Genomic DNA, 18,437 nt, shown 5'->3' with positions numbered 1-18,437 from the left:
CACACACACACGCACGCACACCATGCCCTCTGGCTCAGATTCTGTTACTGCAGAGTAAATGAACTGGTTCAAATGATCAAAACTGGATGTTGGCAGGGTTCCCCACTTCTACAATTTTGCCCAATGCATCTTTAAGCAGAAAATTCATTTTGTCTGTTGAAATTATTTATTTATTCACCTATTCGTCTCTCCCCAAATTACTCATTTGTGAAATAAAACAGCTGTATTAGAAAACTTCTACTAACCACTTGAACATACAATAGCCCCTACATTAACCTTACATGGGTAAGTGTTTTAATTTCCCAATGTCTTACTCTAAGAAGGCACGAAGTAGCACTTATGATACCTAATATTTTTATTCAGAATATTCTAGCTTCATATCTTCACTGCAAGGGTCATGTGAATTAATGACAAAACAAATACAGCTGTTGAAGAAAAAGCACTTTATGGCAAATAGGAGAAAATGAAATGTTATTGGGCATGAGTTAATTGAGATGAATTTACTTATGCATTCTGCAATGAACTTTATTACCTTTAAAAGTTAATCCATCCTTACAGTGAGGAATTAATACCACTAAAGAAAGTAAACACATTATTAAAAAGAAGAGAAGATGGAGTGGACAAATATTCCTTGGAAAGAAATTTTTTAAAGGCTTTCAAGTAATCTTTCTTATTTAGTGGTGGCTTCCAAGTCCCTCTTTTGACTTAGCTTTCTAGAGCTGTAATTTTCAACAGCCTTTCTGATATCTCCATTATATTTTGAACTTTGGGAACATGCTGGAAGGAGGAGTCCTTCTCCAACATTTCTCTGACCAGCCCTGAAGCTAGTTTTTAAATTAAGCACAAGGAGACCTTGCCAACCTTGAATCATCAGTCTCTTCTTTCTGAAGTGTTCTTTCTATGGCTTGGGATTTAATATATTATTCCAATATTGCTCGCCAGAATTAATTTTGGCAGAAGACCATCACTTCCTTGACTAACTCGGTCTCCAATTACCGTATAACACAGTACATTTATGTCTGTAAATGTTCCCAATTAAAATATCAGAGGTATAACCATTCATTTATGGAAATATGATCAATACAAAGCCTACAAGACAGAAAAATTAAAGTTTTAATTGTATATATATACTTAAAAATTAGAATTATTAAATATCTGCAATGTTTATAGAATTTCACTACATGTATTTCTTAACTATAAATTTTAATAACTCAAAACAAACTTAACCAGTGCATCTAGGAAGTTCTTTCAAGCCTGGTCCTAATTAAAGAGAAATAAATTGAGTTAAATAACAGAAAAAGGAATTTTCATTTTCTGTCTTATTATACACTGTTAAGTGAATGTATTAATTAAATATCACAAACATACGAGATAGACACAGAGGCAGAGAAACAAAGAAAAACTGGAACTCAAATTTGCAAGGAAATGTTAGAACCGGTCAGTGAATGTAGACCTGAGGCTCTAACTCGAACGAGTCGGAAGTTAACCACGAACGAGTTCAATCATTTAAACACAAGATGACCAAAATTTTCATATTTCTTGTTATGTTTTACAGGATAATGTACAAGGGAATACAAAAATGACAGACATCAAATGTATGCAGTGCAAGAATCCACGGGCTGCCGTGACACCGGCCCTAGAGACACTCAGGATGGTCGACAGAACAGAGGTGCGGTCCAGCGAAGCTGCTTGAACTGTCAAGTGATTAGGGAGCCACACCAGACCCCAGTCTCCGCAGAGAGGCTGCAGTCTCTTTAATGGCCAGTGATTCCTTTCTCAAGTTATAAGCAATACGCAAGCTCTTTTTAAGAGAAAACATCCTCCATTTCCTTCCCGGATTCCTTCGAACTGAAATCACACGTGGAGAGCTGCCCGTTAATGCGCCCGCGCTGATACAATCAACGAGACTTGGGCTCTGTCAGGGCTTCATGGATTTTAATCGTTAAGCAAAAAATATAAAGTCGTTTAAAAAGAAAGCATACTCTCAGAAATAAGAAAAGCAGTGTCAAAATGAATGCAAGCACATTGGAAAACAGCAAAGTATAACTTTCAGAAGTAAAAAAAATGCCTATAGCTTAAAACATGAGGTTTTATCAACAACAGACAAAGTGGTGATGAAATACTGACTGAACTGGAATATGCGTATGAAGAAATTGCATAGATTGTAGTAGACAGGAAATAGAAAATAATGAAAGAGTGATTGAGAGAAATAGAGGATAAAATATGTAAATTGTACCACAATATTTCTAAATGGTACCCAACATATAGAGAATCCCAAGAAGGGAAAGGTGGACAGATCTGACGCTGTGACCACGCGTATTCATGAACAGATGGATGACCCTGTCATGAAACAAAACAAAGTGAAACACCCAAGAAACAAAAATGCTTCAAAAGGTGGTAGGGATATTATTTAGTGTGAAGGCCCTGGCTTCATTTTCCAGGACTGCAGGAAAAAAAGAAAAGAGAAAAAGTATCTATACCAGGACACATTAACATGAAATAGACATGTAAGAACAAAAGAAGTAACAGAAATAATATTTAAAGAAACCTTGACCATAACTGCTGCTAGTTTGTTTCTATTGAATTACCCTTTGAGAATATTTCAAATAAATTGTTATGGTAAACAAATAAGGGCTTATGGTTAACACTCACGTATCTAAGAATATTTGTGGGTATTTAGTTTGAAACAGGGTTCCTTAAATTGCATGGTATCCGATGTTACAGTGTTCATTTTTTGAGCTGGTAAGTTAGGACTGTTCACAGGTATCGTGATTATTGAAACATTCTCATAGCTTTCTGTCATCTTTCTTGTGCTGTACTTTTGAAGGAAAATTCTTTGTATTAAGTTTGTGCCATGCCGTTTTGGTCAAGTTGGTTATCTGCTGCAGTGACCTCCCAGTGGTTATTTCTGGGGCTGCCAGAGAGGGGGCCAAGGAGTCCCCCACGCCAAGTCACGGGCTCTATCACAGCAGGAACCTCAGGACCACAAGGACAAGCGGCTTCCAAGAGGGCTGCTCATGTCAGCAGATGTCCTGGGGCTCCTCCCAGCTGTCCCAGGGTCCCCTGGTGGGGAAAAGGAGTCTCCGGCCCAAGTGGGGGAAACAGCTTCTCTAGGTTGGGGCTCTTTTGGCAGAACCCATCTCTCTTGCTTCTGGGGGAAAGAGACAAGTTCGTGGAACAGGTCAGGCTCTCGTGAAGGAATCCGCAGCCTGGAGGAGAGCCTGCCCAGTGAGGGAGATGAGGCTCTCAGGCCTGGCTTCATGTGGAAGCTGATATCCTGCCCTGGCATAGCTCTCTGGGAGACAGAGAGGTCAGCAGAGCCCATCACATGGCAGCTGAGTGTGGACAGGGTTCCTGACCCAGCTCCCACAGGGCTGGGATTCCTCGGTTGTCAGGGGATCCCCTCTGTGCGAAGCAGGAAGGCATCTCTCTGAACTGCTTCTGTTGCTGTCCTTGGGGACGGGAATGAGCGGCCTAATTCTCCTCCATCTCTTGGGTTGGGAAAACACTGCCCTAGAATGTCATTCCTCAAGTCCTGGAATGCCAGAGATGTTCCTCTTCACATTCTCCTTTGTCACCTCTGGTGTCACTTCCAGGCTGACAGTTGTGCTTAGCCAGATGGAGCAGGGAAAGGACCGTCTTGATCAGGAGTTAGTTGCCTCTTTAGAGAATACGCCCATTCCCATATTCCTGAAAATGCCAGGACCTGGGAAAGAAGCCTGAGGCGTCCTTCTCTCCAACTCTAAAAGTCGGAGAGCCAAGGCTGGAAGGGGGTCAACGGGGGCAAGTCCTGAAGTCCGAAGGCCCTACTGCCAGAAGCTCTGGTATCCAAGGGCAGAGGAAGACAGGTTTTTAAGCTCATGGAGAGCAAGCAAGAACACACCCTTCCTCCACCTTTCTTTCCCACTGACTGAGCACCTACTGCAACCCCGCCTGTGAGTGCAAATCTTCAACAGTTCACACACTCAGAGCTTCTCACAGAGACCGCAGGAACGAGGTCTCCCCAGCTCCCTGGGAATCCCTTAGCCCAGTCCAGTGACACACAAAACTCACTGTCATGATCTTTCTCTCTGAAACCCGAGAATGCTGAGTTTAAGCTTGCCAAATTGAATTGACAGGAAAGGACAGGAAATCCATGGAGGCGCCAGTGTAGAGAAAGCTGAAAGTCAGAACAGTCAGTTCTGTTGCGAGTGCTCTTTCTGTTGGAGATTTGCTCCGGGGTAAGCGGTCAAACCCCGGCCTGGGGTCTGCGTCAGGCCAGTGGCACCCCAGACTGAGACTGAGACCCTCTCAGGAGAGCTGTTGCTCTGCATAGGACTCCCATCCCCCTCCGCCCACACCAAGAGACCTTTCTCTGCCCAGTGTTCTGAAAACTGAAGCCAAAAGCCCCGCGGAATAAATAAAATCCACAACCCTGTGCTGGTTCGGGTACCGAGCGCAAGTCTGTCCTGCTTTCACACAGTGGGCCTCTCCGAGAGGTCAGTATAAAGTCTGACCCTGTGCACGTCATGAGCACAGTGCCCAAGGCAGGAATCAAAGTAGACCCGCCCTAGAGAAATGATTGCAAAAGCCGAACAGCAGCTTTTCCATTAAAAAACATTCTGAGAACCACACCATTATTCCTGCTTCATAATTTGGAATTAGTAGCAAAAACATTTAAAATATTTTAAGTACGGAGAAAGTTCAAGCTATTTGTAGATTATTGTCTCACCACTGAACTCTACAATACCTTGATAATTCTATGCAAGTACAGAAAGTAAATTCTGAAACACAGAAAACACGGATGTGGCTTCTCTGGTTCCACTATGGAGCGGAGGTGCTCTGCAATTTAAGTAAGGCAAACTGGCCATCCATCTGCTTTACTTGAAGGAAAACAAACGCTATTCCAAACTACCACATAATGTGGGAAAACCCAGGAAGGAATACTTTGTTCCTCTCTCTTCCTCTCTCTGTCTCTCCCCCTCCCTCTGTCTCTCTCCCTCTGTCTCTCTCCCTCGCTCTCATTCTACAACCCACAGCACAAGGTAGTCAGTTCTCTGAGGTTTGCCATGAGAATAAGAAAGGATACTTGAACTTCTCATCAAATCATCCCCCTTAATCCAGTCCTATTTTTTGGAAATTAGGATAAAAGACTGGAAAATGCCCTTTAACTGGCACAGTGGGATTCAAAAATCACTTTTTATTATGTTTTTCTTCTTAGTTTACGGGATCAGTTTTCCATATGGTATTTGTAGCACTTACAGGAAAGTTTGGATTTTGGCTTTCTCCCTTGTAAAACACATGTTCTTGGAGTCTGACTGAACATTCTGTGTCTCCGAGGACGCCTGGGGCCATTTTTACGCCATCTCTGGGGTTTATCCACGCTGCCTCCAGCCCAGGCGGGACTGTAGTTCCCTCAGCTGGGGAGGTTTGCAGTTGTGGGTGGGCATGCACATAATTTTCCCTTTGTCCTTTTTCCCCCCACACAGACTATTCCCAAGCCAGAATAACAAAAAAGTGATAATAGTTCTCCCCACCCTCGCTTTCATCCTGGCTGGGCACACCCAGTGCGCTATAAAAAAGACAGAGTAGGTGGAATCAAACAATAATGTTGAAAATAGAAGCAAACCCATATTCAGATTCAACTACGTAACAAAAATAAACGAGACTCCTTCAGGTTTTATTTCCGCATGTTCTTCCTGTGGCCAAGGAAGCAAGAGCAAGCCTTGAAGGACGAGTGCCTGGGGCGTCTACACATCCAGCGAGTGTCTCCTAAGTCATAGACTCTCCGGAGAGGGCTGAGACCACAACCAGTGTGGCTGCTCACGTGACACAGTGCACTCATAGAAGATGGTATGCTGGGGCCAAAGGCGAAGGGCTCTGTAGCCAGCAGAAGAGCAACTGCTGAGTCATCACCTGGAATTTCCTTTGCTGAGCTCCGGTAATCCCCTACCGTCAAACTGGATGGAAAGCGGGACAGCTACTGGGGATTCTTCACTGCAGGGGAGTCCCAGCCATTCTCCCCGCCTCCTGCATGGTCAGCACTTTGATGACGTCATCCAAGGCTTTCAAGATGGAATCCCTCAGTCCTACATCCTAAAACAAAATTTTTATGACCTTTTGTCCAATTTTTAAAAAATATGCTGTGTATTGCACTCTCCTTTTCTTAAGCGTAGTTTCTCAAGGAAGCCTCGCCACAGTGCTATAGGTCGGACGGGAAAGAAAATAGAGCACCTCTTTGGTGAGTGTGACAGCACACACTAGTAAGTAACTTGGGGAAACCGTGGGCCCAGGAGGGGTTCAGAGGCGCCCTGAAGGCTTCTGCCTCCCACCATCCTGAAGTCAGGATTTCAGTTTCAGATTTGGTCTTCCTAGCACGTTCCTGGGCAAGGTCCTCCCAGTCTTTACACATAAATAGGAACCCAAACTCTCTGTCTTTCAGAGCTCTGTGAGAAGTAAAAGACGTATTGTACGCAGAGATTCTGCCACAGCTACTCTAGGGTATGTCCTTAGGTGACGGCAATCCTTGTTACTATTTCCTGAGAAACACTGCGCTTTTCACTACTTTGCGGTCTTTGGCCTCTGCTATGTTTTTCTTGCCCATTTTGGTTGTCTATAACTATTTTCTCTAGTCCTCAGGCTAAACCCTGCCTACCTCAGCTCTTTCCTTTCTTCCTACCTCTATTTTCAGGACTCTTCCTTGTGTCTGCAGAAAGAATCCTTGCTCCTCTAAGGTTCATTTCTTTTCCCCTCCCTCCCTTACTGTAATTTTCTGTATGGAGCCAGGACTCATTTAACTTGCCAGCTGGAAGTGACCCTCCAAAGCTTCGCCCTTCTTTCACTGAGGGGATGTCATACAGCCAGAGCCTCCAGCTGCGGTGCTCAAGCCTCTCCCTGAGAAGCAGAACAAAGCCTGAAACCCTGCCTGGAAGGACAGCAGGGACGGTTATCCTTCATACCCACATGTGGAGCTTCCACGTCTGTGCCCCAGCTATTCAGACTTCCCTGCCCCAGGGCCCCAGGGCTCTCTCCAGTGGTGACTTTTTGGTCTACCCTTTTCAGCATGCAAAATCTTGATTGTGCTTCACATCCTTACTTTGCAAAACAGTGCAGAATGTTTTTTTTTTTTTTTCCTGTTTTACTTATTCTTTGAAAATGTACTAATTTTCTCTTGTTTCCTAGAAATACACTGAACAGAATTCCTATCTAAGCCTCATTTCTCACAGTACTTCCACTTTTGGGGACTGACTTCTCTCACTTGCCTTCAATCGTGGCACGCATGAAAAGTGCGTCCGAAACCAGTCTTCTACTCAGCAGCATCAAATTCAGAAAAAGAAGATGCCGTCCTCTCGGGCCGCTCAGAAGGTGGGGATGGTCTTGGGTGGGCTGGTATTCAACAACTGACTCCACAGCACGCCCTAAAGAAAAATATTCAGCTCATAGTTTGCCGAAGGGCATTGTTTAAAAAGTTTGAAAACACTCAGACTACTGAGGTGTTTCTGAGTGAGAGGCTGAACATTAACAAAGGCCCTTTGAAGCCAGTGAGAACTCTACCTAGCATGCCGTGTGAATGGAATACAGCATAAACCACGTGAATATATCCAAATTGCACACCTGCCCCATCCAAGTCTGACTTTTTCACCAAGTTAAATTTTCCATTACAGATAACAAAATCCTTGCAAACTCATATTTGTTTATTTTCCTCCTTTCCTTGGAAGGGTGCTCTCCTTTTGCTCTAACAGTCAAGCTCTATTTTCCAGGGCAGGCGTTCGGTTCTGAGCAAAGTGAGTGGAAAGTTCAGGGTCAGAACACACCCTCGTTCTCACGCATAGATTCCTTGCGGCCCCGTGGCGGACACACAGGGGCACCGCGGTTACAGCCAACGGGGCCGTGTTGCACGTCATCCTCAGCGAGAGCCCAGAGTGCACACTAGGCTGCGGTTGTGGTGCCAGACACTCTGGCTTGGCACAAAATTGAGATAACATGGACCCAGCACCATCGTGCAGACTACTTTGTGTCCTGCTTTTCATCTTTCTTCCCCTCAACTCCTGACAGCCACGGATGTTTTCACTGTCTCCGTAGCTTCATTTTTCCCAGAAGGTCATACGGTCAGAATCATGCAGTGTGCAGCCTTTTCTGATTTGATTCTTGCACTTCATGGTACACTTTTACTTTTCCTCTACATCGTTGTACGGCTTCTGTGTTCACTTCCTTTGAAGGCTGAACTAATGTTCCATTGTATGTACCCCAGTTTACTTACCCGTTCTCTTCCTGAAGGATATTTTGTTTGCATACAAGTTTTGTCCAGTATTCATAAAACTGAAGTAAGCATCTGCGTGCTGGTTTTGGTGTGGACATAAGTTTTTAAGACACTTGGGTGAATATCAAAGAGAAGGATTGCTGGATACCAAGGCAAAAGTATGGTTAGCTTCATAAGAAACTGCCAAGCTCTTCAAAAGCAACTAAACCATTTTCATTTCCGCCAGTGAGCAATCAGAGTTCCCGTTCTCCCACATCCTTGTCAACATTTGGTACTGTCAGTATTTGGGATTTTTGCCACTTCAATGGAGTTTTAACTTGGAATTAATTTCATTATCACTTTAATTTGGAATTAATTCTCTAAAGACATATAATGTTGAATACACTTTTTGCTTCCTTCCACCTAAGTCTTTTCCAGTAAAGGTTTTGTTCAGGTCTTCATTTATTTTTCAAGGTTTATTTTCTGTTCTTTTTGAGCTTTTAGAACTTTTGTATATGTTGGTTAACTGTCTTATCAGCTATGTCTTTTGAAACTATTTTCTATCCATGTGGATTAGCTTTAAATTCTCTAGATATTGTCCTTCACAGAACAAAACAAAAATAATTTGAATGAATCCCAGCTTGATTCTTTCTTTTATGTACCTTGCTCTTCATGTTACATTTAAAAGTCCTATATCAAAAATCCTCTAGGTTTTCTCATACATTATTTTCTAGGAGTCTTACAGCTTTACTTTGTACATTTAGACCTATGATCTATTTGAGTTAATTTTTGTGAAGAATAAACCTTTGTCTACATGAATTTATTTCCATGTGGATCCCCTATTGTTCCAGCATTATTAACAAAAAATATTTTGTTTATTCCATTATGTTACTCTGATCCTTTGTCAAAAATTAGTTGATTATATCATTAAATGGCTATATTTCTCAGACACCTGTTCTGTTCTATTTGTTCTTGCATCACTACAGCATTGTCTTGATTACTTATGTAATAAGCTCAGTCTTCTGATTTTGTTCTTTTTCAGGACTGCTTTGAGTTTTTGCCTCTCTGCAAATGAACTTTAAAGTTGGCTTGTCAAGATCCGTAAAATGCATCGCATGGGTTTTTTTAGATTGCACTGAAGCTGTAGATCAGCTTATGAAGAATCCATAATTATCAGGGTCAGTTTTCCACCATGAACTGGGAACAACTCTCCATTTACTTAGCGATATTCTGATTTATTTCATCCTCATTTTGTAATTTTTCTCATATAGATGTTGCACATTTTTGTTGAGTTATACCTAAGCATTTTGATTTAGGGACTCCTTATGTGAATAGTATTGCTTTTTGAATTTCAAATTCCATTTGTTCACTATTAATATACTAGAAAACAATTGATGTAGAATATTAAAGTGGTATCCTGAAACCCTGTTATAATTATTTACTAGTTCCAAGAGAGATGGCCTATTCTCTATTTTCTAAATAGAAACATGCTAACTGCAGATAAAGTTTTACTCTTCCTTCCCAACTACTAAGTCCTTCATTGCCATTTTTCTTAATATATTAATTAAAATGTATGCTATGAAGTTGAAAAAAATTGAGAGAAGACAGCCTCAGGAAATATCTTGTTCCTGATCTTATGAAATCTAAGTCTTCTCTATTAAATACCACATTAGTTGTACTTGGGCAGAGTGTGGTAGTGCATGCCTGTAATCCCAGCCTCGGGAGGCTGAGACATGAGGATTGCTAGGGTTTGAGGCCAACCTGGGCTACAGACTGAGTTCAAGGCCAGCCTGAACCGCATAGTGAAGCTCCGTCTCAAAAGACAAAAACAAACAAACAAAACCATTAGTTGTACTTTTGTTTTTATTCTTTTTGTTTTCTGATGGATGTTCTTTATTAAGTCAGGGAAGTTCTGTATTTTAGAGGATTTATCATGAGTTGTGGTAGGATTTTGTCAGATGCTTTTTCTGCATCTCTCTATATGATTGTGGTATTTTTCTTCTTTACTTTTTTGATGGGATAGATTAAATCACTTGATATTTTTAATACTGAGCCAGCCTTAAATACCTATGGTAATTCCCAGTTTATGGTACATAATTCTCTCTGTCTCTGTCTCTCTCTATATATATATACATATATATAAATATAATTTGCAAATATTTTATTGAAGATACCTTTATGCATATTCATAGGAAATACTGGTCTCTAAATTTCTTTTTCTCTGATGTCTTCATCTGGATTTGATATTATAGGATATCACCATTTTGAAAAAGTTGGGAGAAGTTGGCTCTTCTAACATAAAATTTCATTGTATATTCTATCCTAAGGTAAATTCTCAATGTTTCACAACATTGCTCTGAGAAGAAAAATGCAAAACCATGATTTGTCTTTGTCTTTTCTCTCTTCCTTTTTCTTTTTTGTAATGTCCTCAAATTTCTAGCACATCCCTTACTTTAAATGAAGCCGATATTAGTTCTGGATAGAAAGACAGTCAGCCTGATTTCAGCAACCAATTCATCAAGACCCACCTTACTTCCAGTATCAAAATCATTGTTTAAACCATTATTTTGCCCTCAACCCAGGTCCTTCTCAATATCTACATTAAACATAATAATTTGAAATTTCTTTATCTTTTTCTTTAATGTCATCATTCACCTATTTGCAAGTTCTATAAAATTTGCCCCGGTAAACTACAATTTTTGTACCCTACTGAGAATTTTGTATGTGCATCTATTACTACAGCCACCTGCAGGTGTGTATGGCTGCTCTGAGAGTGGGGGTCCTGAGAGCAGGGGTCGGATGACTTGGAGAAGTTACATCCATTCAGTTCTAGCCATCTTATTTCTCCTCCCTCACTTGCTGAAATCAATAGAACATAAAATAGATAAATAATGTTTCAAAAATAACTCACATTTTTTTCTTTGAAAGAAGACCAACTAGGTATGATCTTCAATTACACATACATATGTATATTTATATATATATCAAATAATTGGAAACCCAATTAAATTTTTGGTCAAAATAAAATAAATCAGCAAGTTTTCAACCAATACATTTTGTTATTTCAAATGATTATGACAACAAACTCTCTAAACCTCATCTCTAAATGTATCTAGAATATCAAAATAGATAACAGGAGTAAAATATTTAAGCTTTAAAATGTGTCTAAGAGCGTAGACAGTTCATAATAGTCATATAACTTAAGTCATGTTTCTGTGATTAAATTTATTATTTTCATTTTTATTCACAATTACCTATTTTCTACACTATTTCCCAGGGCGTGTTTTAAGAAACAGCGCGTTCCCAGCTATAGCATCAAAAAGTACTCCGTGGACCATGAACACATAAATACTGAGCAATTCTCCCACCTCCTCAGAATCATAGTGCCTACATATTACAACCATAGACTAAGCAGAAAATTTAAACACTGATATTGCAGGTTGCATTCTTTCCTATAGAGACCTACATCCATCTATCTACCTACCTCCCTGTCATCTCTCTACCTGTATTTCACTTTATATTGATAAGTGTTACTAAATTCTGGCTAAATTTCTAAAACAGCTTTCACCAAAAAGTATGTTTATCCTATGAAGTAGGTAAAATCTCAGGATATTGTGTATATGAAAGAGAATTTCGGTCCCTGTACAGAGCCCTTCAAAACTGGGAAAATCTTAGGTAGTGTTAGTAGTAAGAAAAGCAGTGACGAAAACCAAAAATTTAATTAATCTTTACTAAGTCCTTGATAGTCTGTGGAATTCACATTTATATTATGTAATCATTTGACGTGAACACTGTTAGCAAATGTTCCTTGTGATAAAAGTGAATCTGCAGAGCTACACAGCATTATTAAGCTATCTAGTCCATAAGGGAGAAAAAAGGAGATTTTGAAGAGGGATGTATACACCAGAATACATGGCTTCTAAACTCTAACTCCATTTACAAACTGACAATTGATCATGCTTGCATATTTGATTGTTGTAGGCTGAATTGTATCCACCAAAAATGCATTCAAGTACTTTTCCATGATGTTTGTAAATTTGCTTTTTTGGAAATACTTTGCACATTTAATCAGGTTAAGACGAAGGCATCCTGGAGCCCAAGGGGACCTTCATGCAACACAGTACCGTCTAGGAAGAGAAGAGATGCTGAAAGACACAGACAGCATCACGTGGTGACCGTGGTGGACGCTAGAGTGATGTGTCTACAAGCCGGCCATGCCAGGGATTTCTGGCAGCGGCAGAGATGAGGAGAAAGGCACAGAGCAGACGGCTCCCGAGAGTGCACAGAGCGCGTGGTTCTGCTGGCACCGAGGATTTAGACTTGCCGCCCCCAAACTCTGAGAGAATGCGTGGCTGCTTTGTGGGCCGTCCTGTTTCTGTGACTTTGCCAGTCAGCTATGTGATCCCCTTGGGTCACTGTAACAAAATACATGAGTGAAATCCATTCACAAAAAGGAAAGACTGATTATGGATCCCAGTTCTAAAGGTGTCAGTCCATTGTCACCTGGCCCAGGAGCTTTTAGTGCTACAGTGAGGTAGTGAGTCGTGGTGGAAGCTGTGGGGGGAAGAGCTGCTGTGGTCTGTGCAGCCAGGGAGGAGAGAGAGCGACAGAGAGAGACAGAGACAGACGCAGACACAGAGACAGACAGAGAAGGAGACAAAGACAGACTGCTTTCAAACCAACGTGCTCCCTGAAACCCATGAAGCTGTACATCCACAAGTGGATTAATCCATTACTCCATGCCAGGGCTCAGATCTCTTATGACACATGCAGATCTCATAAACCTCAGCTCTAGACATTTACACTTTGAATTTAAGAGCAATCCTAGAAAACTAGTAAAAATGGCCCGTGAGACACAGTATTTAGGATTAGGATTGTCTTTCATATTTACACAAATGTTTACAGGTTATTAGGACATTATTGATATAGAAAATAAATGTCATCCCCAAATCTCTGATGTCATTTAAGTAAGTAAAATTATTTCAAATTTATGTCTTTTTTTCAGTGTGAGGGCCCTAACCTAGAGCTTCATATACACTAGGGAATATTACAATGTGAATTTCATTTAGAAATTAAATATGTATGCTGTCAATTTAAAATGTTATATATGCTTATGTTTTATCAATTTTGCTCACATTTCACTTTAGTGAAACATCCTATATTTCTGGTGAAAAACATATCATGGGCATTAGTCCTGTGATTTACTTTTCTCCCTCTTCTCATAGAATAATTTAGGAATGCTTTTTAAATTGTCAAGAAAGGAAATACCATTTCATATCTGACTTCCTTTGAAGTAACCATCAAATTCTGTCTATATTTCTCTCCATATATAAAAACACGCACATGTAAATACATACATAAATGTAAGATATGTAAATGTGGCCATTTCATTTTGGGGGAACCATCAACACTTACTTTGCCTTTGAACACTGCTGAAGCACCTCTAAGGTTTTTTGTGTAAAATGAGGGGAGATATGTTTTTTTCTCAGATTTCCTCAAGCTCTAAAATTCTCATATTCTATGACAGCACTTAGTCCTTTATTCATTTGCTTTATTTTCAAAGCTCTTATATGTATAACTCTAGTTCCTGTCTATATTTTCAGTAAATAATTGTGTATATACAATAATTATTAGATAGAGATAAAATATACATAAGAAAAAGTCCTGCTTTCAAGGGTTTAAAAACTTTAGAGAATAAAAAGTTTTATTCTGTTGTAACTCCTGAAGACCTAAGTAACAAAGCAGATATAAAAATGGAGACTCTGACAAAGAACAATTAATATCCAATTCAGATGTCTTCTAGGACTATGATAGCTTTTCTTTTTCTTTTGTTTCCTTCAACTTGCATTCTATATTTTCTTTTTCCTTTAGCCTGATCTCATACATCTTATAAACAAAATCTGTACTAGGTTAGTTCTTTATGCTATATGTTAAAATTCCTTAAACTATGCCACATTTAGTGCATGAAAGAAATTGATTCACAGTTTTGGTTTTGTATTAACATAAACAATTCAAGAAACATTATGCTTATAAAAAAGCCAAGTTTAGTGACTTTTATTCTGTAGCTTTTATTTCATAATCTCAAAAGAGTGAACATTCTGAGAGTGTTTTCGGTCACACTTAAGAGGTTTCTAGCTTTTCGTTTTGATGACCAAAAGCTGAAAATCTAATCTTAGTGAAGTATGTATATACAATAAATAGAATGATAATTTCTGTCAGTATCTACTCCACTTGTAGCGATGGCCCTAGGTTTTCTCCCTTGTAGAGCACTTGAATAGTGACTATTAGGAGACTCTCAGGGTTTGACAAATACTCATGTCTTGATCCTCATCTCTGCTTCCTAAATAAACATCATTATCCTCATCACCTTAGAACAAGAAAATGAGTAAAACGTTTCAATAAGTTGCCCAACATCACAATAAGATAGCTTACCATGGTGAAGACGAGATTTTGATTTAGGCTAATTGGCTAGAGAATCTGTGCTCTAGACATGGTTCAGGGGTACAAAAGAAATCTGGCAGGGGCTGGGGATTTAGCTCAGCTGCACAGTGCCTTCCTGGCAAGTACAAGGTCATGAGTTCAATTCCCGGTATGGGAAAAAAAAAAAAAGAAGTCTGGCAATGCCTTGGACAGTACATATATGTGTGCATAGTCAATGCTTCTTCTAGCTAACAGGTAACAGGTTAAAGATGAATTCATTTACCTCCAAGAGAAAAACAGTCCTGGAGAGACAGCCACCTCTTGGTAGACTTCCCGTTTTATGTGGTCATTTCTGTGCTTTCTAACACCTTTATACAGGAAAGTAAAGTTGCTAAAATTTTCCTTTTCAAGTAAGGGGTTTTCTTATAAAGTTGGTGTGGAAGTTACTCTGTTTGTTCAGACTGGTTGCTTCGAGCAGGAATGAATTACAGGAGTGTGACTACTCTTCAAATCACATTCAAGCAGGGACAGACATTAATTTCCAAGTCATTGATTTTATTCCTATTTCAGATGTAAAGGGAAAGACATCTTTACACATTCCAGAGATGAACTAAGCATCTGGCCATAGGAGAGCCTCTGTACTCCAGTTTGGAAATAAAGGGCATGTGTTTGGTAACAATTTCTTCAAAAGAATCACGGCAGAGACAGCGATGATTTAGAAACTATCCTCTGAGGAAATTTATCATGCTCTTTGCAGGAGACAAAACAGCCTTCAATTTTGTATGCAAATTCTTGTCAGCAAGTCCATGTTGGTATAATAGACAATATATTGTCATGCTATGAAACTGTTTTTTGTTTTTGTTTTTTGGTTTTTGTTTTGGTTTGGTTTTATACCAGTAAAGATAACCCTACTTTGTTTTACTTCAGATCTAAACAGGAAGATTATTGGTGTGAATATTGATTTACTTACCTTAAATGTTAGGAATTTAAAAAAATCACCTCTGACTAGATAAAACTCTTTCTTTTTTAGGTATTTGCTTTGTTTCACAGGGTGGGCTGCCGTCTATATTCACAGTTTTCCAAAGACGGGTGTTATTTAATCTAACCCTATTTACTTAGTCATTTATCATTAATTTACTATTTGGTAGCTTTTATCCCAGACCTAACCTTATATTCTATTGATATATATATTATTTAGTAGGACTCTAACACTAATATGATAACTTTGCAATATCTTCATGTTCACTAACACTAATTGGCTTTTGTCTTGGTCTGTTTGCAGTGCTACAACAAGCTACCATAGGTTGCATGGCTTAAATATAAGAAATTTGCTTTTTCAGAGTTCTAGGGCCAGGAATCCAAGATCAAGGTCTGCTGGTGCTGGGTTTTCGGGCACTTTCTGCCCTGTAGGTGGTCTTCCCCCACCCACGTTAGCATATGGGTGCTAATCTAATCCCACCAGGCCTCCACTTCATTTCACCATCTAAATCTAGTTACTTGTAACATAAAGGAAATAAGCTCCAACGTGCCACACCAATATTGGTCTGTAGCATGTAGATTTTTGGCCGGGTCTAATCATCCAACCCATAACAGTGTTAATCTTCAATTGTATGAGAGACATAAATTTCTCTTGCTTGTTCATTCTTATAGGTGAAATTTAGATGTGTTAATGTACTTCTTACTTGAATAATGTTATTGTATTGTGTTTATTTACAAATGTCAACATAATCTTTTTTTGGAATGAAGTAAATTACAAAAAGACAACTGTATTTTGTTCGTGAATTTGAAACTCAAATTATTTTTCTGGATATAACATTTTAGAGTTATTTTTCTGGATATAACATTTTAGAGTACAGTTTGGTTTATGAAAATAAGTGTAATCACAGAATAATTCTGCAAACAGCTTCAATACAACCAGAGATACTAGGCATTGTTCACCTAGGTTCAGATTTATAAGATGATCATGTTAATTCAAAAAGCACACAGCTTAGTGTGTATATAAGGCAAGCTGACCCTGAACCTTCTACCCAAATTTAGGTTGGGACCATTTTTAGAGGGAAGGTATTTAAATTCAGTGACTAAACCACTGGCAAAATTTAAACCCACCCAACCAATGTTACAAATGTCTTTTTACCTAATATGAAGAAATCAAGTATTCATTCCCAAATATATCATTCTAGTCCCTTAAAGAAAGAAATATGAATATCGTTATGGGTGAGGAGCAAAGAGATATCTTGTTCCCACACCTACCACAAAACAGGAATTAACGTATGAAGTGCAGACACAAAGAACACCCACTGGCACCTCCGCTGTCACTTTGAGTGTACTTGGGGTTGTCACCAGAAGCTTGAATGAAGAGCGAGGTTCCATAGCTTGTGACGTCCTTGAGTCCTGGCTGAAACCATTGGAATCACTTCCTTATCTCTCTCTCCACAAGACTCTTGGCCTGGTTTATTGCTTTCCCAGACACAATGAGGCTACTGTGGGGGACACAATGCTGGATGCTCTGACCATCCCAGCTCACCGAGAACGCCTACGGGAGTGTCGGCACACAAGCACCAAGTAATTGTGTGTGGCTTTAACTTTTCTCATTAGAAGTCACTGCCTTTTCTACAGGACACAGGGATGGAATTCTTACTGCTGTCAAGTAGCAGTACAAACAAAGTCAGAAGGGAATACAAACAAAGTCAGAAGATGCAAAAAATTTGGCATCTTTCCGTAAAAGAGAAAGGCCATTTTGTACAGCTCTGCAGTGAACACACACAGTAGTACTGATGCAAGTGAAAAAGCTAGGTCAGACAGATTCTTGTGTGAAATATTTTAAAAATACCTTAAAGCCTTCACTTCTGTGCCTCATGTTTGCAGCACTCTGGGGTTGATATCTAAGGTCTGTTCCAGTGAAAAAATTGAGGCATTTCTTCAGTGAAAATCAGAGAAAGAAACGAGGGGGAGAAAAGACGAAAACAAAAAACCCGGATGCAAACAGAGTAACTTCCAAGAACTCTAGAGTACATCTTGGTTTATAAAAATACGTGTGATCACAGAATAATTCCGCAAACAACTTCAGTACAACCAGAGATACTAGGCAGTGTTCACCTAGGTTCAGATTTGTAAGGTGATCATGTTAATTCAAAAAGCACACAGCTTAGTGTGTATATAAGGCAATCTGATCCTGTACCTTTGTACCAAACGTGTCACTCTCTGAATCTGAGTCCACGCTGATGGTGTTAAACTTCAACCGTTCACAGTTAGGCTTCGTTCCGATTTCTTAAGAGTATGCCTCCTCGGGGCAACGGGGGCACAAGAAGTGACTTGTTCTTACCAGAATGTTGACCGTCACCTGAGCGGTTGCAGTTCTCTGGCTGAGAGGGTCAGGGACAGCATCATTGTCCAAGTCCGTAATCCTCACAACTATCTTGTACTGTGACTCAGTTTCCCTGTCTAATGAATCCAGTAGCTTTATCATTCCTGTTGCAAAAAAGGGGGAGACTTGTCATCTCAGGATTATGAAAGATGTTTAATTCATGCTGCATTGTAAGCTATGTAAATCAAATAATCTTTACAATAACAAATGGAAATTAAGGGATGAAGATAACTTTGGTCACACATTCACACCCTAGAACACACTACCACAGCAAAATGATAACAGGCGAATTCGCACAGCGCCTCAGCCCCTTGCAACACACTCTTAGGTACATGGAAGGACATACGTGTGCACAGCTTTCTGAAGTTCAATATATCAAAGATCAAAGTTGGATGCTTTCACTGCAGTAACTAAGGATTTACGGCTATACCTGAC

General features: G+C 39.8%; 1 protein-coding gene across 3 annotated transcripts in view; it reads right to left on the bottom strand.

Moving 5' to 3' along the window:
- LOC102004045 (protocadherin Fat 2) overlaps positions 1-18,437 on the bottom strand; it is a 94,339-nt gene that overhangs the window by 32,684 nt on the left and 43,218 nt on the right. For 2 of the 3 annotated variants that reach the window (XM_005377194.1, XM_005377195.1), the window contains exon 17: positions 17,961-18,106. In XM_005377194.1, the coding sequence (XP_005377251.1) occupies positions 17,961-18,106 (146 nt within the window). Of the gene's footprint in view, positions 1-12,429; positions 12,634-17,960; positions 18,107-18,437 lie in introns of those variants that run through there. The other variant, XM_005377196.1, reaches the window with a different exon arrangement.

The sequence above is a fragment of the Chinchilla lanigera genome, unplaced genomic scaffold (genome assembly GCF_000276665.1).
Source record: "Chinchilla lanigera isolate Chin_1 unplaced genomic scaffold, ChiLan1.0 scaffold00009, whole genome shotgun sequence".
Taxonomy (NCBI): domain Eukaryota; kingdom Metazoa; phylum Chordata; class Mammalia; order Rodentia; family Chinchillidae; genus Chinchilla; species Chinchilla lanigera.
This window is presented reverse-complemented; position numbering and strand designations above follow the sequence as displayed.